The sequence below is a fragment of the Alternaria alternata genome (genome assembly GCF_001642055.1).
Source record: "Alternaria alternata strain SRC1lrK2f unplaced genomic scaffold CC77scaffold_24, whole genome shotgun sequence".
NCBI classification, from domain to species: Eukaryota; Fungi; Ascomycota; class Dothideomycetes; order Pleosporales; family Pleosporaceae; genus Alternaria; species Alternaria alternata.
This window is the reverse complement of record NW_017306213.1, coordinates 23,537-42,293: the sequence shown is the minus strand read 5'-3', so window position 1 is coordinate 42,293 and position 18,757 is coordinate 23,537. Positions and strand designations below refer to the sequence as shown.

Sequence of the window (18,757 nt, the reverse complement as noted above, 5' to 3'; positions counted from 1 at the left end):
GTCTATGAATTTGTTCTGTAATGGAAATGGACATGTCAACATGCCTGGGTATCTACTCTATCGGACCATCTACCGTGCTACGGAAAAGCTTGTTGTATCCAGCAGGAGCACCGGGCTCAACCTGGGGGCTCTTTGACAGTAAGGCACAAGCTAGAAACTCAAGCCTTTTCATTGTTCACTGATGCCTCCACGGCACCTTGACATCGAGCGCATCGGCAACCCGCATGGCTGATATAACACAACCCTCTAGGAGGACCATACCATCCCAACACCATCCGCCTACCAGCCATACGTTATCCTCGCCGTTCCTCCAACGCGGCACTGATTTGTCATCCGCACTGAGATTCGAACCGTTGCCGAAGATGGCATTGACGATGCGCTGGCTTTCCGGGCTGCGGAGAACGCGCGTGAACTTGCTCCGTTGAGCTACGTGTTGCTGCTCGAGAGGTGTGAAAGGGCAGGTTGTCACCACGACACCACAGGGCTGGAGATGATGCGACTCGGTCACGGGTGTATCGGCAGTAGATGTGTTCAGATGGATGAGCTGGGCGCCTTTCCTGTCGTTCTTGTTGAGGTCGCTCCCGTGCAGCACTGCCCAGTCTGTATGGACGACGCTCTCCACAACGGCGGTTGGTATGCGCTGCATATGGTGTTGGAGGGGTCTGAAAATGCGACCCACGACGTCTGGAGCAACAGCCAATATCACTTTGTCGAAGTACTCGGTTGTCGTCTCCGCGTCCGATGCACCGCACCACGATACCCGAACACCCTTTTCGAAAGGCTCCACTGCCGTGACAGTGGCATTGAGGGTAACGTCGATACCTTTGACTAGGCGTTCCTGTACCCCTCCCACACCATCTGATACGGTATAGTGCGGCGCGCCATGAGTCCTCCGCTTGTATCCGATGATGTCGCTGGCGGGGAAGGCGAGTAGCGAATCGTGAGGACAGGTAGACACGCTCGATAAGAGTGGGAGCAAGTAGTAGGTGGTGAAGTAGCGCGGGCAATACGTGCGGTCCAGGTACTGCTGCAGCGTCTCGGCTTGTCTCGGCCCGACAAAGACGCAGCAAAAGGTAAACCACGTGTACGAGAAGGCTAGGTATAGGCATTGCATCAGGTACACGACAATGCCAACTCCGCTGGACCGAGGCGCAAGCTGGTGGAGGTTGGATGCGTGTGTGAAGTACGACCTGTCGCGGCGACCAGGCGCAATGGCCTCGGATTTGGCATCGTGGCTCACTGCGAATTCGAAGAGGAACGGCTGCGAGTGGTAGGATATGCGCAGGTAGTCGTACAGGGCCTTGAGGTTGTTGTAGTACCCGCCCGCAAAGGCGCGCATGGGCAGGTCCACGCGGGTCGAAGCATCCTTGGCGGCAGCATCGGGGAGGGAGATGGAGGCGGCGTCGAGGGAGAGGGTTTTTCCCTAGAATTACTTTTGTCAGTGGAGGCCCCAGAGAGAGTGGGCATGGGCGTGGGCGTCAGGCGTCCCTACCGACTCGAAGACCCTGACGGCATATCTTTGGCGGACGTCGTGGAACAACAGGTTCGCGCTAACAAGCCCAGCAAGGCCCGACCCTATTATTGCGACTCTCTCGCGCGCGTGCTCCATGATGGGACGGTGGTCGGCGTCAGCTGTAGAGAGCTGTCGTGTTGTTGTCTAACAAAATATGACGTGAAATCGACGTTTGGCCTCGGCTGCAGCGCTGCAGTCTCAGAACAGGCATCGTCCGTCTACCCATCGTTACGGACGTTAATCGACAACGGGCAACCCCATGGCCGCGGCGACTAAGCTCGAATAGAACAAAGTGCATTGAGGTACAAATGCATGCCGTGGGGTCGCGCATCCTGTCTTGATGTCATGGTCGAATTGGAACGTGATGATTGGCCACCCAAGCGTGACCACCGCGTCCCTTGCAGCGTTAGCCACGCGACAAGTGCACCTCAACGCTCTGTAACACAACGCTCTGTGTGACCGTCAAAGATATCCTAAGAGTCTGCCGAATGTGAAGATGTCAGGGACCGACAAACTCCCCGCCATGCGAGTCGCCGTCATCGGGGCTGGGTACGCCCGCCATTCCGACCCTGAATATCACATGCTAACGAAGCCAAAGTCCCGGTGGATTGACAACCCTGAAGACGTTGCTCGAGGCATCGACACCTGAGCGGCCGATAGAGGCTGTCTTATTCGAAGCGTAAGCATACTCTACCTGGTCTGAATCGGATCAACTATCACGTGGCCTGACATCCTCCCCAGCGAAGACAACATTGGAGGCACCTTCCACTACCGCGCCTACGAGAACGCTGAGCTGGTATCATCCAAGCAACTAACGACTTTTTCCGATCACCGCTTTCCACTTTCAGCACCCGATCACATCTCGCTTCCGCAATATGTTGCCTACTTGCAGGGCTATGTGGACAAGTTCGATCTACAACCACTTATGAAGATGGGCTGTAGAGTCAACAAAATCGAACCCATATCTAAATCAGTCGACCAGAAATGGAAGCACCGTGTCAGGTATGTTGACAAGAACAGTGACGGGAAGGAGCGCACTTTCGACTGCTCCCATGTCGCTGTCTGCACTGGACTACATGTCGAACCCAACATTCCCGCTATCCCTGGTATCGAGAATGTCAAAGGCGAAGCATTCCACTCTTCTCAATACAAGAAGCGGGCGCAGCTTGCGGGCAAAGACGTGCTCATCATGGGTTGCGGAGAGACTGCTATGGGTACGTTATATGCCAGGGATATAAAGATAAGTATAAGCTAACATACTCAGATGTCGCCTATGAAGCCATGAAGGGCGATGCAAACTCGGTCACCATGTGCTTTAGAACAGGCTTTCTATCTTTTCCCAAGGCTCTCTCGCGATTCAAAGTTTTCGGCAAGCAGTTCAAAGGAGGCCTGCCCATTGATGGCCTCATCACCAACCTCTTCGAGACAGCCTACGTGCATCGTGCAATAGCTGCGAGTCGTTTCCGTTGGTTCGTGTCGGACTTTGTCATCAAGCGCGTATTGTGGTTCTTGACTGGTACTCAAGCAGGCATGAAGTGAGCTCTTCTCCGACCATGGCGACCGAGCACATGCTAACCCGATGTAGTCAGCACGTTGGCGCACTGCCACATGATCGTCTAGGCAGAGCTTTCGTATTCCTAAACAAGAGTAGCAAAGCGATGCCATACTTGAACCGGCCATACCAAGAGAAACACCCTCTTGCTTTCCTTGGTAATGGCTACGTAGATCCGCCCGAAGATGCGCAGTCAAAGAAATGGGTCGACACTTGCACATTCCCCCAGCGAATAGACGAGACAGGCAGGGTGATATTCGAAGAGCGACCAGACCGAAAAGACTGGAGGCGCATGAAGAACACGGAGGTGCGGCCCAACTGCGTAGTCTACTGCACTGGCTACAAGCAGTCATTCTACTTCCTCGATGAATCGTACCCCACTGCATCCGACGCTACCATACGCAACATCGTCTCGCCTGTAGACACCAGTATATCCTTCATCGGCTTTGTACGGCCCGGTGTTGGCGCTATTCCTCCTATTGCCGAACAACAAGCCATGTGGTGGACAGCGCTCATCACTAACCAAATGGCCATGCCCACCGACCCTCCACACTACCATCTCCTGTCTAAAGAAAGCTCGCGCATTAAATATGGTGTCGATCATAGCGCGTACATGAGTACCCTTGCAAAAGACTTTGGTGGTGCCCCTGGGTTGCGCGAGTTGTACATGGCCCATGGCCTGAAGGTGCTCCTGGTTTACTGCTTTGGAGCGAGCTTTGTGACCTTCTACAGGCTTGTTGGCCCCTTCAAGAGCGACGTTGCTCCTGAAATCACAAAGACTGAGTTGGCAGAGACAATCCTCCGCAGGGGTATTCTAGGAAACCTGTTCTTCGGTGTAAGTTCTGAACCAGAATTACAGTCAGATATCATATGTACTGACATTATCACAGGTGATACCAATGATCTTCTACGGTTTGATCAACTCTACAGCTCTGATGCTCGAGATGGTTGGTCTGATACCAAAGGAGAAGCCGGTTGTATGAGCATGAATCGGTTGGTGGTTGCTGCGGCCTATCACGCTTGTACGGCCCTGCCATGGTGGATGAATAGATAGGAATCGATGCAAAAGTATTCGCTAGTGATCTGCATTCTATATTACGGTACTGACCGAGGGTATCTCTCATACTGCGTTCAAACTACAAACATTTACATAAAACTAAAGAGGTGACTAAGAAGAGTTGCTGTTGTCAGCACAAGAGAAAGCCGAATCGATCAACCCATCTCGGTACGCGTCCTTGATCTGCACAATAACGCCGTAAGTGCCGCCGATTGTCAAGAAGATTGAGATGCCAATCAAGATGACGTGGAGCACATACATAATCTTCTGCCACCAGTTGCCTTTCCAGTAATCCTGGTGATCGTAGATCCAGAGCCATCCAGGCAGTCCCAGCGCCAAAGGAGCAAATGCAATGCTTCCCGCTAGACTGAGCAAGTAGTTGAAAATAGGCACACCAGATGCGATCACGAAACTGATAACCGTCATGAAGCTAACGCAGCCAAGCCAAGTACCCCAGTGTACTGGCGAGTTGGCCTGTAGATGTTTCGAGTTCCTCAGGATACGGACGAAGACGTATTTCGCGCTGACGTGTACATATAGCGCTCCACTGACACAAAGTCCGATCAGTCCGACTCCATAAGCGACCTTCTTGACCATGGGTCCGGCGCTACCAAGGGAGGGTGAGGCAACCCATTTGCCGCACCACTTGTACACGACGAGACTGAAGGAGAGGTACGCGGCTGTGACGAGGCCCATGCACCAGTTTACGGCTTTGGCGTACTCGCGCGGGTTGCGCATCTCGGACATGACGGGCAGGAACGCTGATGTACCTGCACCGGAGCAGAAGATAGTCGAGGCAGCTGTAATGCCAGCGGCGAAGGTTGGGTGGCCGATGACGTGGTAGCCGAAGTCGTAGGGTCCAGATTGAGGAGCTGCGGCCGGTCGGTCGAGTGTTGTTACTCCGACGCTGCATACATATCAGTCCGCGTGGTCATCTACTATAAATGAAGAGATTGCTTACACAACGATGAAAACAGCGATGAAAACGGATGAGAAACCCGCCCAAGTGATCCAAGACAGCTTCTCGAACTTCCGCACACTCGCACAGAGACCAATCATGATCGCTGCGATAATGGAGAAGTAGTTTGTGCAGAGCGAGTGTTCGCTCAATGCGTTCAAGGCTGTTGACACACCGACCATACCGGAGGCGCCGACAATGATGAACGCAACGAGGAAGAGGATACCGCTGATCTCCTTGACGACGCGGCCACCAACCAATTGACCCATGTCGGCAATCGAGTGACAGCCTGGGTGGTTGTTACGGAATTGGCCCTGTACCAGTGCGCACCAGGTGTTTAGCCCTTGCCATCCGAGCACGTTGATGGCACCGGGGAACGCGCCAAGGGTGTACATAGCGCTAGGGATGGTGAGAACACCGGTTGCAAAGATGACTGTAACACAATGATAGTCAGTATGGAGCAGTTTTGGTGTAGTTGATTGGATCATGTTACTTACGTTTCAGGAAGATGACTGACGTATGGATCCAGTGCACCGTTCGGAAATCCTCATACCCCTCTCCTCTCTTGAAGATCTCGCCATCGCTCTCGACGTCGACCTTGCCGTTGATGCTTTCGGAGCTATTGCTCGGTGCTGGCGCGATGATGTCGTCTTGCTTCTCAGTCGACATGTTGGCGGTGGCAGACAATGATGCCGGACTCTGTTATTAGGCTCGAGCGATGAACTCTGATCTGTCGGTACTTTGGCCACGGTATATATATCCAAGCGTACATGTATGCCATGCAACGGCCTTGTCCTTGCACGGTGCACTGATAGTCGATAACCCGCGTGGTATCAGCACGCGGTATCTTGGAATCCGGGGCATTGTGGGCTGGCAGGATCCACAGCCCCGTTGTTTTGGAGGTTGATAGTGGCGATAGAGCGGTGCAGGCGACCCCAACACCTACGCGACTCAGGCGCAGGGGTGTCTCCAATGATACCCTAGCCTCTTGGTACCTGCCACCGGGGATCATCGCACCTCCAACTGATTGCGGAGATTGTGAACTGAGTGGTTTGGAGGTCTTGTATTCGTCTTGGCTGGTTTTTGGAGGTACGATTAGTATGTTCGTTGGGTTCGGTATCCTTAGTGTTCACCCTGCAAGTGACTAGTCTTCCATCTGCATCAGCGATTGCGGTTCCCGGGAGATTTTAGCTTTCTAGAACGTAGTTCGTGCGGAGCTAGGCTGTGCATTGCCGTGATCTACCTATCTTACAGAAATGGCCGATAAGTGGCATCGTCCTCTTTTGACGACTGATAGTCAATCTTTGACGTACAGCTGCAGTGCAATCAAAATACTATCTTTATACAACGGTTGTGTAGGGAAGTAACATCAGATAGCTACTAATGGCATGGATTCGAATATCTAGCTACTCTTTCAGTTTAAGCCCTGCTTCGGCAGGCATGAGTGCTCCCTCGGGTGGTGCGTTCTTCTTTTTGAACTCATCCGCCATCTGTTCCATAGTCACGAACTCAACACCTTCATGCTTCTTGAAGTGCTCGATCAACCTTTCGTGCATCAAGAGTAGATGTGGTCGTCCTGACACGTCAGGGTGGATTGTGATAGGCTAGAGGATCGCATTAGATCAGCCAATATACCATAGGTATACCTTAGTTGAGACTTACGAAGATGAACTCATCGTATTCGCGGTAGAAGTAGTCGAAGTGATCTCTCCACAAGTCTTCAGTGTCTCGCGCATTGACAAAGCCATGGCTGTTTGGCGAGGATTTAATAAACATGTGAGGTGGCAGATCCTAGTGTCGTCTATTAGCGTGTGGTTTACGTTGTACTGCCGATCGTACATACATCAAGATACCAGTTTGCTGGAATCTCAACCAAGCCAGTCTGTTGGCCTGCAACGAGCGGCTTCATCCAATCTTTTGCTTTCTTCTCGTAGTCAATCTTGGTCCAAGAGTCTCCAGTTCTGAGATAGTAAGGTTGGCAGTCGTGATGGCTCATGCTGTGGTCGTATTCGATACCATAAGAAAGAAGCAGTTCTGCACCTTCGCGACTCGTCTCCCACCTAAGAAGAAAGTCAGCATGGCGGATGAAAGCAATCAATCCGTTGAGACCTACCAGGGCGCAACGCTTCCCCTTGGAGGTTTGCCAGCGAACTCGGTCAACATGCGATATGTCTTGTCAAGCACGTCCCGTTGTTGTTCCATACTCATATCGACGGGGTTTTCGTGACTGTAACCGTGAAGACCAATCTCATGCCCAGCGTCGCGTACTGCAGCCATGTCTTCTGGGAAAGTCTCCAGACTATGACCTGGAATGAACCATGTGGTCTTCATGTCGTACTTCTTGAACAGCTTCAAGAGGCGCTGCGTGCCAACTGTGCCAGCAAACAGACCGCGCGAAATGTCGCTGGTACTGTCTTCTCCGCCATACGATCCAAGCCACCCACATACCGCATCTACGTCAACACCATACGAAATGAGAACGCGCTTCTTGCCCATGTTAGCTGTGTTGTGAGGAAAGATGGTGGTGATCTGTCAAGTAAGGTGCTGAATCGGTTCCCGAGGTCAATGGGAGAAGCTGTCAGCCGGATCTGTGTGGGAGAAACAAGACCACATGGTTGATCCGGCATTACTTCCTCTTAATGCCATGATGCCGACCCTGAAAACCATCGCGGGGTAATTAGCAGATAGAATGGTGCTGGAGCCGGCGGCGGCTTGTGCATTTCGTCATTGGATGTGGCAGCTGGCCCCCTGCCTCCATAACGGCGCGCTCGCTTATCAGTCCCGTCTTATCGTCGACCCCAACGACTCCAACTCTCCTCTCCAACTCATCCGAATTGGTCCTACACGTGGGGACAAGCAATCGCATGAAGCTATGATGACAACGACCACGGTATTGAACGCAGTGGTGCAGCACAGTCATTTGAGTACGTTCATGGTTCATTCTGAATATGCCGGATAAGATGCGCGCAGCACAGATCGTAGAGGTAGGCTGACGTCACACGAACTCTCGGAAGCCCATCTAACATAGGCATTTAGTATGAGAAACCATATCAGCTATGTGAGCGAGCTATACCTCAGTGTGGCGACCATGACCTCCTCATTGAGGTGTACGCAGCTGGCTTTTGTCACTCTGACCTGCAAGTATGGAATGGGCAATTCCCGGCAGAACTGCCAATGATTCCTTCGCATGAGCCTGCTGGCAAAATCGTACAGGTTGGCACGAACGTACAAGGTTCTTGGAAAGTTGGAGATCGCGTGGGTGTTTTGAACTACAAGAATGCATGTGGGCAATGCGCAGGATGTCGCCAGCACTCGCGGAGATCCAAACGTCCTGATCCGCGCTTCTGTCAAAGACGAATTGTGGCTGGCTTCAGGCATGATGGCGCATTCGCTGAATACATGCTGGCCGACCCAGAAACCACCGTGCATCTCCCAAACGGAGTTTCTTTCGAACAGGGAGCACCTTTGATGTGTGCTGGAGTAAGTTGGTCTGGTGTCTAAATCGCAAGCAATGCCATTGCTAACATCATCAAAAGGCGACAGTATGGGGCGCATTGCGAAAGCTTAGTCCCCAGGTCCAGCCAGGCGATGCTGTAGCTGTGGTAGGCATCGGAGGTCTTGGACAGCTTGGAGTACAGTTTTCCAAAGCACTTGGATACAGGACGATAGCAATGGATAACCGTGACGAAGGTCGCCAGCTTGCGCTCGACTTGCCTGACCACTTGAGACCCGATCTGGTTATGGATTCAACCGCCAAAGATGCCGAACAGAAGATATCAGAGTTTACTTCCGGCGAAGGTCTCGCAGGCATCGTAGTGTGTACCGATTCGATACAAGCGAACGCCTGGTGCCTCCAACAACTGGGCAATGGTGGTGTTATGGTCCCGCTGGGACTACCAAAAGACAAGTGGCAGTTCGACCCGGAAGCCATGGTGTTTCATGAGCTTACTATCAAGGGCAGCTATGTTGCTAGTGCTGAGGAAGTCGAGTCGATGCTGAAAGTGGTGGCCAAGCACGGAATCTCTTCGCATTTGACCGTTCTAGGCTTCTCGGAAATCCCCAGTCTCGTCGACAGGTATCTGCATGCATCGATGAAAGGCCGACTGGTCGTCAATATCAAAGAGTAAGATTTCATGCGGGCGGAAATTATGGATGCCAAGTTTTTCCGCGGAATAGCTGATCTCGCCACGAGTTGGGGTCATTTGGAGAGCTTGTTGCGTTAGCATGATTTGTGGAACCACCGACCCACCTACCCGCGATTGGCTACATAGTACGTAAAAGTATCTCTTCTACATCAATATGTATACTGTTTCATAGCAAGATATAGCCTCAACATCTGCTTGTATTTTCTCAGCTGTCGCACAACTTCGTGTCAAGTACCAGGCTTTCACCATCATGTCTGTCTTTTTCGACTCTCCTATAAGGTCAGTGGCAACAATGGTCCCGTTTCTATGAGAACGTATGCTGATACCAGTGAAGTGAGGATCTTGTGGCGGTGGGCGACGCAGAAGCCGTTCTGGAAAGCATCGGTGTTACCGACGGCATACCAGCAAAGGAATCCCAGGACTACCATCAGCTGTTAGCTGCTGTTCATGATGTTGCGGAACACATACTACAATTACCAGACTATACGGCACGGACAGATACTGAGAAGTATCCACGAGAACAAATACATCGACCATCCGCAGATGAGCAGGATTTTGGTAATGCTTGGGCCCACAAGTTTCTCATAAGTGGCAATCCACAAGGAAGCTTATTGAGAGGAAAGACACTATGTCTCAAAGATAATGTCGCAGTGGCTGGAGTGCCACAGTTCTTTGGAACTGATGCCATCCCTGCGTGGACACCTGATGACGACGCCACCGTAGTTAGACGAGCACTAGATGCCGGTGCTGACGTCGTGGGAACGACTGTATGCGAGAACTTCTGCAACTCTACCTCGTCCTTTACTTCGGCACAAGGTACCGTTCACAACCCATATGCAAGAGGTTACTCTGCTGGTGGTAGTACATCTGGCGGTTCCGCTGTAGTCGGCGGCGGTCTTGTAGACATCGCAATTGGTGCCGATCAAGGCGGAAGTATCCGCGTCCCGTCATCTTTCTGTGGCTGTAAGTGTACTATAGATACTGTGCACAACAGTGCCAGGTTATCAAAGACTGACTTGAGGAAACATAGGTGTCGGACTGAAGCCAACGCATGGCCTAGTCCCTTACACTGGGATATCTAGCGGCGACGCTATCAATGATCATGCCGGGCCCATAGCAAGATCAGTAAGCGACGTAGCATTATGCCTTGACGCAATCAGTGGAAAAGACGACTACGATGATCGTACACTTGGTGCGCCGACACACGGTTCTACGCAGTACGCAAAGAGTCTTCAAAATTCGGTCGCAGGATTGAAGATTGGCATTCTAAAAGAAGGGTTTGAGCATCGACTCGTCAACCAAGATGTCAGGTCGACTGTGAAGAAGGCCATTCAATCTTTCGAACGTCTCGGTGCTACCGTTGAAGAGGTTTCGCTACCTCTTCATCTAGAAGGACCAGCTATTTGGACCATCCAACAGCGGATCGCAGGTACTCTCAACATGTTAGGCTATGCGCACGGTCGAAGAGGTCTCTTCTCAACAGCCTACGAGGCAGCAAGACAGCCATGGACGAACGAAACTTTCCAGAAACTCTTCCCCTCCACGAAAAATACCATGATCAACGGCCTCTCTCTTATGCAAAACTACCCAGGCCTTTATGCGAAGACTATGAACCTCGCCCAACAACTCCGAGACTCTTATGAAAAGCTTTTCCAAGACTACGATCTTATTGTCATGCCAACGACACCTTTTGTAGCTCCACCAAACATAGATTGGAAGCGAGGGGAGGACGCACCAATGGATGCACTGAAGCCAAGTATGGGCATCACCATCAATACCGCTATCTTTGATGTGACAGGTCACCCGGCCATGTCGCTTCCCGTTGGGTTCGCCCCTTCGAGTGTCGATCCTGAAGTTAAATTACCGGTTGGGATGCAGCTAGTTGGTGGCTTGTGGCAGGAGCAGAAGATACTCAACGCGGCTTTCGCGTGGGAGTCGGCAAACGACTGGAAAAAGATTGGCATTCCAAAAGACCAAGAGTCAAGGCTTGCCACGAAGCTATGAAGATACTTTTATTAGACTTTCGATATTTAGATGCAATATATCCCCTTATCACCGTAAATTGTATTGATCAATTGATTGTGTAGCCGCCATCCACAACAAGCGCATGCCCTTGAATGAAGGATGACTGTTCTGAACACAAGAATAGTACTGCGTCAGCGACTTCGTCCGGTGTACCCATCCTCTTCATAGGTGCTATCTCAATGGCAGGCTTCAACGCCTCCACCATAGCTGGCGATGTGGTAGTCATTGGCGTTTCAATGACGCCAGGGCAAACGCAGTTCACACGAATAGCATCGTCGCTATAATCAATGGCATTCGCACGTGTCATATTGATTATAGCAGCCTTTGAGGCGCAGTATGCAGCTGTAGAGTTCTCGTTAATCTAGGGTTCAACATGTCACAAGATGAATGACTTACCAGCACCCGGCCTTGCCACGATGCCGAGCTGACTCGCAATATTGACAATTGAACCCCTTTGCCTGGGATGCTGATCCAAAGGCTTCTGTTTCAGCATGTTTCTCAACTGTGCGCGACAACTAAGCCACGACCCCTTGTAGTTGATAGCGTTTAGTCGGTCGAAGTGCTCAGTGGTCATGTCCACTGCTTTGATGACATCGCCCCCAAGTACACCCGCGCAGTTGACACCATAATCTAATCTTTTGAATTTGGTAAACACCTCGTCGTTGAAGTCGTCAACGAAACTTTCGTCAGCGACATCTCCAGCTCTGTGGAAGACTTGAGCAGATGGGTTGATGCTTAGGATGGCGTCTTTGGTCTGGTCAAGGGTTTTCGGGTTCAAGTCGGTAATTGCGATCCGCGAACAGCCTGATCGGGCGAAACCTTTGGCGACGGCCGCCCCAATGCCTGTTTACCATAAGTATGCAGGAAGAACGGCGTATCAATGCGTAACTGCTTACCAGTCCCCCCAGCGCCTGTGATGACTGCTACACCTGGGAGTAATCTTGCAAGCGATGCCATTCTGCTAAGATGCGTCGACCTGAGCCAAAGGGGCTGACTCTTCTTCGTTGCGGTCAGAAACGAGCGTCGTCGCAATCAATCAATCAAGATAGGCGCTGGTTGTTTGACTTGCTGCAGCGATGTCCATACTCCGCAAAGATTTACCACCGACATAAAGCCCTGCCGGGGATGTATTGGCAGGTCTTCCCGTTGAGTTCCGCTATCTTGGAGTAAACGGAACGGCTACTCCGAAGATGGCGCGCTAGGCACGGCGCTATCTACCCCTCAGACACAATTGGCCGAGGGCAAAACCTAGAAGTGAAGACAATGACCCACCTCACTCCAATTCCATCTCCAACAATTCTCACCACATGCACGGCCTCGCTCATGTTTGTAGTCACTGCTCAAGGAGCTTCAAGCGAGCAGAGCATTTGATCCGTCATACCCGTACACGTTCGTGCCTCCAAATAAGCGACTCCACGATGACGGCGTCGTAATAACTGATGTCACCATAGATACTAGAGAAAAGCCATACTCGTGTCGGTGCGGAGCAGCTTTTACACGGCGTGACCTGCTTACTAGGCATTGGCGTATCACCCATCATGCCGGCAACCCTGATGCAGAGTCGACAACGTCGACTGAAACTGCCACGACGATAGACGCATCTAGCTTGAACGTGCCCGGCGCAGGGGCCGCCGAAGCGCATCTCGTCCCACAGGCCCATTCACAGCAACTCGAACTGCACACTCATCCTCCTCCGGCTTTCCAAGAGCTCCAGCAGGCGCCACCATATCACGATGAAGGATTCGAGGACTTTCGTGACTTCGTAAACTTCATCGACGGTGTTGGTCTATCAGCCCAATGGACGCCGGAGTACGACTTTGACTGGATGCGACTCGGCGAGCATCATCAAGAATCCCGGCGCCATTCCCGGGAGCCAGAGACCAGATCCTCTCCTGGTCCTGAAGACATTGGAACACCTTTCAGCACCTGGCTACCATCGGCGCCAGCCGACGATCAAGTGAATTTGAGATCAAACGGAGAAGATGGTGAAAAGAGAACAAGGAGTGGAACATACAACGTCACGGATGAACATCGCAATTTCTTGGTTTCGCTGCTTGAGAGCTTTCCTTCACCCATCAGCGATTTCCAGATACCCTCTCGACATACACTTACTAGGTATATCACCGCGTTCTTTGGCGGTTTCCACTCGCACTTCCCTTTTATCCATTCGCCAACATACAAACCGTCATGTTCGCCTTTGGAATTGACCCTGGCTATGTGTGCTGCTGGAGCACAATATTGCTTCGAGCGACGAAGCTCAGAACGTCTCTTTCGTGTATCAAAAGCCATCGTGTTTCAACGCCTTCGGCAGGAAGAGTCACACTTCGGTCCACAGACTCTTGCTTTTATCGCTTCTACCAATATAGTTTCACCGGAAGCGCATTTCACCACTAGACGTACAGGACCATGGTCGCCTCTGGATCTGGCGAAGACCTTATTGATCCTGGTGGGATTTGCGACGTGGGAAAGGAAAGACCTACTACAGCAAGCATTCGCACTCAGAGGCCTTTTGGTACAAACGCTTCGAGATATCGGCCTTAGAGAAGAGGAACCGAGCAGAAACGTTTCAACCTCCAGAGCAGCGATGTGGGACCAATGGGTACAGCACGAGTCGTCCAGACGTACCAAGCTCGTAGCATTCTGTTATATCAATGTGCATAGCATCGCATACAACATTCACCCCCTGCTCTGGAGCAGCGAACTTCATCTGCGATTGCCTTGCTGCACCCCTGTGTGGCAAGCCAGTAGCGCTGCACAATGGTCCGCGCTACAGCGGGATGGGCGAGAAGACCATATGCCCTTCCAACAAGCATTGTCGATACTTCTGCAAGGCACAGCAAACCAAGGTCAGCTACCCAAGCAATGGCTTCTCATTTATAATTAAAGGTCGACTGACATATTTCAGAACTCGTACATCCGATACCGAGTCCAATCGGAAACTACATTCTTCTTCATGCCTTGCTTCAGCGGATTCACGTAGTACGAGAACTTTCTTTTCCCGCTACCTCGCCTGCCACAATATCAGCTACAGAGCTGCATGTGATCAGTCGTGCTCTCCGCGCGTGGACATCGCTTTGGCAGCAAACTCCGGAATCTATGCTTGATCCTAACAACGAGAGTGGGCCCATCCCATTCACCTCAAGCGCACTATTGGTGGTGGCTTACGTGCGCCTATCACTAGATATTGGACCTTATCGTCACCTAGAGTCACGCAGTGCTGAAGTCATAGCTGACGGTCTAGCCAACGTTCCAGATATTGAGCGCAATGACAACCTACTGTCGGCTCTATTATACTCGACACATGCGCTTAGTATACCTGTCAGATTGGGAATTGACAGAGTTGCGCGAAGCCAAGCGTTCTTTTGGAGCGTTCAGCATGCCATATCCAGCTTCGAGTGTGCTATATTTCTTGGTAAATGGTTATGCTCCATCCCGAGGCCATTCCGAGAGGATTTGCTGTCGCGGTCAGAGCATCGCATTCTTCACTGGGTCCGGTGCATCATCAAAGAAGCGTATGCGGTGATCGACTTCGACGAGGTTGAAGAGAGCGACAGCATCCTAACTGTACCCAGTGAGCCCTACACGCTTGGTCTTGCTGTGCTAAATATCTGGTCACGATTCTTTCGCGGTAATACACAATGGCAGTTTGTTGTTAACTTAGGATTAAGCTTAGAGAAATATATTGCAAAGCTTGTTTAGCTTACGGATCCAATCCTTTGTCCTATGATTCACGAGTTTCACGGCTTAGTTATCACGTAGTCAATAAACATTTGATCCTTCGTGGGTATAAGAAGATATATCGAATCATCAAATGTGAACTGAGCTTTACCATAAAGTATGCTTCTAGGGAGACTACACAACACATCCCCTTTCTTTGCCTCACTTCCTACAGTCTTCAGTTCTCTAGACCTTGTTGTTGTGGATCTTCTCATCCTCAGCCTTGACAGTATCCATGACCTCTTCGTTTCCATCAGCGAAGGCTTTGTCTCCAAATGCCATCGCAATCTCCTCCAGCGAATGGTTCGCCGTCTCTACATAGTAGAAGTGAGCAAGGCCTGCTGAGAAGAGGCAGAAGCCCGCGATAACGAGGTAGAAGTATCCACCAATACCCGCAAAAGCATCAGGTGAAACCATGCCAATGATGAAGTTGAAGATCCAGTTGGACGTAGTAGCAAGCGCCATACCCTTGCTGCGGCCTCGGAGCGGGAAAATCTCAGCAGGCAGCAACCACGGCATTGGACCCCAGGTAAATCCGTAGACGATGTTGTAAAGCATGATAAAAGCGTACTGGCCATTAGCTCGGGTCATGATGGGCATCGAGGCTTCCGTGAAAGCACAGACGACGCCGAGTAATGCGGCCATCAAAACACCACCGAGGATGAGGAGTGGCTTGCGTCCCCATCTATCAGCTAGCCACCATGTAACGACGGTAGCTGCTGTGTAAGGGATGGCATTTGCAGCGGTATAGAGAAGAGACCTCTCATCGGAGAAGCCGGCACTGGCGAGCGTTGAAGGTAGGTAGAACGAAATGATGTTTATACCGTTTAGCTACAGATGTGGAGATGCAAAGTCAGTGTATGTCTCACATGCATTTTGTACAGTCATAACTCACCTGAGCAAACATCTGGACGGTGACACCGACAATGGTGCGCTTACGGTATCGAGTGAACATTTCCTGTGGCAAGAGTACGTTAGCGTCTATCAGAATGAGATGAGCTCAATGTGGAAGAGGTGACTCACTATCCAACCGGCTTTGCCGAGTTCAGCTTCGTAAACGACGGCCTCCTGGATTTCGAAGAAGGTCTTTTGAACATGCGGAGCGTCGGTGTCGCCGCTCGAGTGAAGATCTGCGACTGTCTGAAGGCTTTCTTGCATGAATCCGTTGTTGGCTAACCATCTTGGAGTTTCCGGGAGGAAGAACGACATGACTACCAGGATGAAGGACAGGATGATCTGGATAATGAATGGGCCTTGCCAACTCATGTTGTCCGGAAGCATGAAGTGAAAGCCGTAGTCAACCCAGCAAGACAACATGTAACCAGCGATTAGGCATGTGTATTCGATGCCAACCATGAGGCCTCGAGCGTGGGGTGCCGCAATTTCGGTTTGGATGATGGGGACTGTCATGGAGAGGAAGCCTACTCCGAAGCCTTGGATCGTTCGCCCGACGACGAAAGTTGCGAAGCCTGGAGCAAAGATTTGGATAAAGGCGGAGAAGAAATATATCAGACCACCGAGACGAACAGTCCTCTTGCGACCGATCATGTCACCAAGACGTCCAGCAATAAGAGCGCCCACAGCGGCGGAAGCTTGCAGGCAAGCGACGGATATTCCCGTGATAGAAGGGTTGACTGCTGCCGTGCTACCATCTGCACCACCATAATCACTGAAGAAGCGTCTGACGAATACCGGGTTGACCAACAGGCCAGACATGATGCCTAGCAGTGTCAGTATTTTTCCTCAACATACATACATATTCATACGTACCAGAGTTGTAACCGAACAAAGCATCACCAAGACTACCAAAGCCACATGTTGCGAACAACAAGGCCTTTCCTTTGATCGGGTATCTGGCTGTAATCTTCTTCGGCTTCAGCTTGCTTTCGAGCCAGCCTTGTTCAGCCGCAACTTGACCAGCAATCTGGGAGGCGCGCTGCTGGATATTGGCACTCCGGCTGGCGACCGAGTTGCTACGGGTAGCCATGTTGAAGAGAGTGAAGAGGAGGACAGGCGTAGAGAAATAGTGTCTGTTCTCGAAGACGCGGAGAAGATGCGGTTGAGTGATGGAGAAATCTGGGGAAGCATGACGACTTTATCATCCCCAGATTCTCGCCGTCAAAAGCGCTTGACATGATCGCGTGTAGTCAAGTCCTGTCACGGTTCCGGTCCCAAGGTTGGCCCTGCAGCGAAGAAATTTGGTCGGCGTGCACTAATGTGTCACTCGGATAGTTGATCTGCGCTCAATCGCTATGGTCCTGGTGCGCCAACCAATCAGAAGCGTTCTGGCTAAGAGCCGCGGAACCGATGCTGGGTAGCAAAGTGGCCCGACTGGTCTGCGCATCCGAAAGTCAGCAGCGTGCATGACCCGCCGGAACCGAAACGCACTCGCACTCGTTGTCGGACACCAACGCTTGACCGGGATATAATCTGGGGGACATAATGGGGAAAATACGCCGCAAACACTCCCGTAAATTATGTCTCAAATCATGATTTCCTCAGCCGACGTCTACGATCCCAACATCGCTCTCACACAGAATATGTCCTTGGCATCGTCTCCAGAGAATCCAACCACAGCACCGATCAACAAGACTTTCGTCCTGAGCTCTACGAAGCAGTTTTCATACGAAGATCGGCCAATCCCAGAGCTTCGAACACCAAGGCATGTTCGCGTGAGGGTTGTAGCTACTGGCCTTTGTGGTTCTGACGTATGCAATCTTTCCTGGTATATTGTACTGCATTGACTAACGTTGATGGCTACCCAGGTACACTACTGGCAGCATGGACGCATAGGACGATATGTTGTTGATTCTCCCATTACGCTTGGCCATGAGTCTGCAGGCATCGTCGAGGCCTGTGGAGAAGAGGTCAAAGGATTATCTGTAGGCGATCGAGTTGCACTAGAACCAGGTGTAGGATGCAACACATGCGAGACATGTCGCGGCGGCCGCTACAACCTCTGCGAATCGATGCAGTTCGCTGCTACCCCGCCCTACAATGGCACCTTATCGACTTTCTACTGTCTACCCGAAGAATGCTGCTATAAGCTGCCGTCGCACATATCGTTCCGTGAGGGTGCCTTGGTTGAGCCATTGAGTATAGCTGTACATTGCTGTGGACTCGCTGGAAACTTGCAGGGTAAATCTGTCGCAGTCTTTGGGGCTGGGCCTATAGGCTTGTTGTGCTGTACTGTGGCGCAAGCTTTTGGTGCCGCGAAGGTCATCGTAATAGATGCCGTAGCCACCAGACTGGCATTTGCGACAGACTTCGGCGCGGACGACACATATATGATGGAAGCTGCATCTGCAGAAACCAACGCTCAGAAGCTTTCAGAGAAAGCTAGGCTGGTCGCAGGTTTTGATGTTGTGGTGGACGCAACAGGAGCAGAGCCATGTATCAACTGCGGTGTAGCCGCATTGAAACGCGGTGGAATATTCGTTCAAGCCGGGCTCGGGTCTCCAAGCATCGCGTTCCCTATCGGTCAGATATGCGACAAAGAAGCTACGCTCAAAGGGAGCTTTCGATATGGACCGGGAGACTATAAGCTTGCCATTCAGCTGTTGGAGTCTAAGCGCGTTCGACTAGATAGTCTCATAACTCATGAGTTCGCCTTCTCGGACGCCGAAAGAGCTTTTACCAACGTTGCGAACAGAGTCGGCATTAAATCGCTTATATATGGGCCTGGTATCGATAGGACATTTGCGGAGAGCTGTACCGAGCAGATCAAACACATGTCTGATCTTCCAAAGCTCTAGTTTATGATGCGCCGAATACATATCGCGCTGATGTA

General features: G+C 51.4%; 10 protein-coding genes across 10 annotated transcripts; 5 read left to right on the top strand and 5 right to left on the bottom strand.

Moving 5' to 3' along the window:
• Positions 1 to 6: 6 nt before the first annotated feature.
• CC77DRAFT_1024592 (hypothetical protein) lies at positions 7 to 1,676 on the bottom strand. Its single transcript, XM_018525903.1, has one exon. The coding sequence runs from the start codon at positions 1,337 to 1,339 to the stop codon at positions 176 to 178; it is 1,164 nt and encodes a 387-aa protein (XP_018381075.1). The 5' UTR covers positions 1,340 to 1,676; the 3' UTR covers positions 7 to 175.
• Positions 1,677 to 1,790: 114 nt separating this feature from the next.
• CC77DRAFT_1024589 (dimethylaniline monooxygenase) lies at positions 1,791 to 4,266 on the top strand. Its single transcript, XM_018525902.1, has 6 exons — positions 1,791 to 2,062; positions 2,112 to 2,192; positions 2,255 to 2,727; positions 2,778 to 3,048; positions 3,099 to 3,900; positions 3,956 to 4,266. Exons 1-6 carry the CDS (start codon positions 2,010 to 2,012, stop codon positions 4,046 to 4,048), a joined length of 1,773 nt encoding a protein of 590 aa, XP_018381074.1. The 5' UTR covers positions 1,791 to 2,009; the 3' UTR covers positions 4,049 to 4,266.
• Positions 4,234 to 5,749, bottom strand: CC77DRAFT_998516 (neutral amino acid transporter-like protein; the record flags this gene model as incomplete). Its single annotated transcript, XM_018536536.1, has 3 exons — positions 4,234 to 5,029; positions 5,084 to 5,513; positions 5,578 to 5,749. 3 exons carry the CDS (start codon positions 5,747 to 5,749, stop codon positions 4,234 to 4,236), a joined length of 1,398 nt encoding a protein of 465 aa, XP_018381073.1.
• A 706-nt stretch (positions 5,750 to 6,455) lies between these two features.
• CC77DRAFT_972450 (glycoside hydrolase/deacetylase) lies at positions 6,456 to 7,810 on the bottom strand. The gene is made up of 4 exons (XM_018535858.1): positions 7,194 to 7,810; positions 6,924 to 7,140; positions 6,743 to 6,871; positions 6,456 to 6,684 (listed from the first exon to the last, which is right to left on the bottom strand). The coding sequence occupies exons 1-4, from the start codon at positions 7,574 to 7,576 to the stop codon at positions 6,487 to 6,489; spliced, it is 927 nt and encodes a 308-aa protein (XP_018381072.1). The 5' UTR covers positions 7,577 to 7,810; the 3' UTR covers positions 6,456 to 6,486.
• Positions 7,811 to 8,028: 218 nt separating this feature from the next.
• Positions 8,029 to 9,207, top strand: CC77DRAFT_1065715 (alcohol dehydrogenase GroES-like domain-containing protein; the record flags this gene model as incomplete). The annotated part of the gene is made up of 3 exons (XM_018528837.1): positions 8,029 to 8,064; positions 8,117 to 8,560; positions 8,617 to 9,207. The coding sequence occupies 3 exons, from the start codon at positions 8,029 to 8,031 to the stop codon at positions 9,205 to 9,207; spliced, it is 1,071 nt and encodes a 356-aa protein (XP_018381071.1).
• Positions 9,208 to 9,341: 134 nt separating this feature from the next.
• On the top strand, positions 9,342 to 11,263 carry CC77DRAFT_429294 (amidase signature enzyme). The gene is made up of 3 exons (XM_018531644.1): positions 9,342 to 9,504; positions 9,560 to 10,188; positions 10,256 to 11,263. The coding sequence occupies exons 1-3, from the start codon at positions 9,476 to 9,478 to the stop codon at positions 11,227 to 11,229; spliced, it is 1,632 nt and encodes a 543-aa protein (XP_018381070.1). The 5' UTR covers positions 9,342 to 9,475; the 3' UTR covers positions 11,230 to 11,263.
• Positions 11,264 to 11,299: 36 nt separating this feature from the next.
• Positions 11,300 to 12,186, bottom strand: CC77DRAFT_917116 (bacilysin biosynthesis oxidoreductase bacC; the record flags this gene model as incomplete). Its single annotated transcript, XM_018533681.1, has 3 exons — positions 11,300 to 11,592; positions 11,647 to 12,093; positions 12,147 to 12,186. Coding segments are annotated over 3 exons (780 nt in total), but the record flags the coding sequence as incomplete, so codon positions are not given.
• Positions 12,187 to 12,521: 335 nt separating this feature from the next.
• CC77DRAFT_1024585 (hypothetical protein) lies at positions 12,522 to 15,009 on the top strand. The gene is made up of 3 exons (XM_018525901.1): positions 12,522 to 12,639; positions 12,702 to 14,096; positions 14,156 to 15,009. The coding sequence occupies exons 1-3, from the start codon at positions 12,558 to 12,560 to the stop codon at positions 14,947 to 14,949; spliced, it is 2,271 nt and encodes a 756-aa protein (XP_018381068.1). The 5' UTR covers positions 12,522 to 12,557; the 3' UTR covers positions 14,950 to 15,009.
• A 144-nt stretch (positions 15,010 to 15,153) lies between these two features.
• Positions 15,154 to 16,954, bottom strand: CC77DRAFT_1065711 (general substrate transporter; the record flags this gene model as incomplete). The annotated part of the gene is made up of 4 exons (XM_018528836.1): positions 15,154 to 15,798; positions 15,863 to 15,925; positions 15,991 to 16,688; positions 16,738 to 16,954. The coding sequence occupies 4 exons, from the start codon at positions 16,952 to 16,954 to the stop codon at positions 15,154 to 15,156; spliced, it is 1,623 nt and encodes a 540-aa protein (XP_018381067.1).
• A 502-nt stretch (positions 16,955 to 17,456) lies between these two features.
• CC77DRAFT_945717 (GroES-like protein) lies at positions 17,457 to 18,722 on the top strand (the record flags this gene model as incomplete). Its single annotated transcript, XM_018535034.1, has 2 exons — positions 17,457 to 17,675; positions 17,733 to 18,722. The coding sequence occupies 2 exons, from the start codon at positions 17,457 to 17,459 to the stop codon at positions 18,720 to 18,722; spliced, it is 1,209 nt and encodes a 402-aa protein (XP_018381066.1).
• Positions 18,723 to 18,757: the final 35 nt, after the last annotated feature.

Coding starts and splice junctions, on each gene's coding strand:
- CC77DRAFT_972450 (XM_018535858.1), bottom strand. CDS start 7,576: ATGGGCAAGAAGCGCGTTCTCATTTCGTATGGTGTTGACGTAGATGCG. Junction 7,141..7,193: donor AGGGGAAGCGTTGCGCCCTG/GTAGGTCTCAAC, acceptor CTTTCTTCTTAG/GTGGGAGACGAGTCGCGAAG. Junction 6,685..6,742: donor AATACGATGAGTTCATCTTC/GTAAGTCTCAAC, acceptor GCGATCCTCTAG/CCTATCACAATCCACCCTGA.
- CC77DRAFT_1024589 (XM_018525902.1), top strand. CDS start 2,010: ATGTCAGGGACCGACAAACTCCCCGCCATGCGAGTCGCCGTCATCGGG. Junction 2,193..2,254: donor GAGGCTGTCTTATTCGAAGC/GTAAGCATACTC, acceptor CATCCTCCCCAG/CGAAGACAACATTGGAGGCA. Junction 3,049..3,098: donor GGTACTCAAGCAGGCATGAA/GTGAGCTCTTCT, acceptor AACCCGATGTAG/TCAGCACGTTGGCGCACTGC.
- CC77DRAFT_1024592 (XM_018525903.1), bottom strand. CDS start 1,339: ATGCGCGCCTTTGCGGGCGGGTACTACAACAACCTCAAGGCCCTGTAC.
- CC77DRAFT_429294 (XM_018531644.1), top strand. CDS start 9,476: ATGTCTGTCTTTTTCGACTCTCCTATAAG. Junction 9,505..9,559: donor TTTTTCGACTCTCCTATAAG/GTCAGTGGCAAC, acceptor ATACCAGTGAAG/TGAGGATCTTGTGGCGGTGG. Junction 10,189..10,255: donor CCCGTCATCTTTCTGTGGCT/GTAAGTGTACTA, acceptor GAGGAAACATAG/GTGTCGGACTGAAGCCAACG.
- CC77DRAFT_1024585 (XM_018525901.1), top strand. CDS start 12,558: ATGCACGGCCTCGCTCATGTTTGTAGTCACTGCTCAAGGAGCTTCAAG. Junction 12,640..12,701: donor GATCCGTCATACCCGTACAC/GTTCGTGCCTCC, acceptor ATGTCACCATAG/ATACTAGAGAAAAGCCATAC. Junction 14,097..14,155: donor GCAAGGCACAGCAAACCAAG/GTCAGCTACCCA, acceptor GACATATTTCAG/AACTCGTACATCCGATACCG.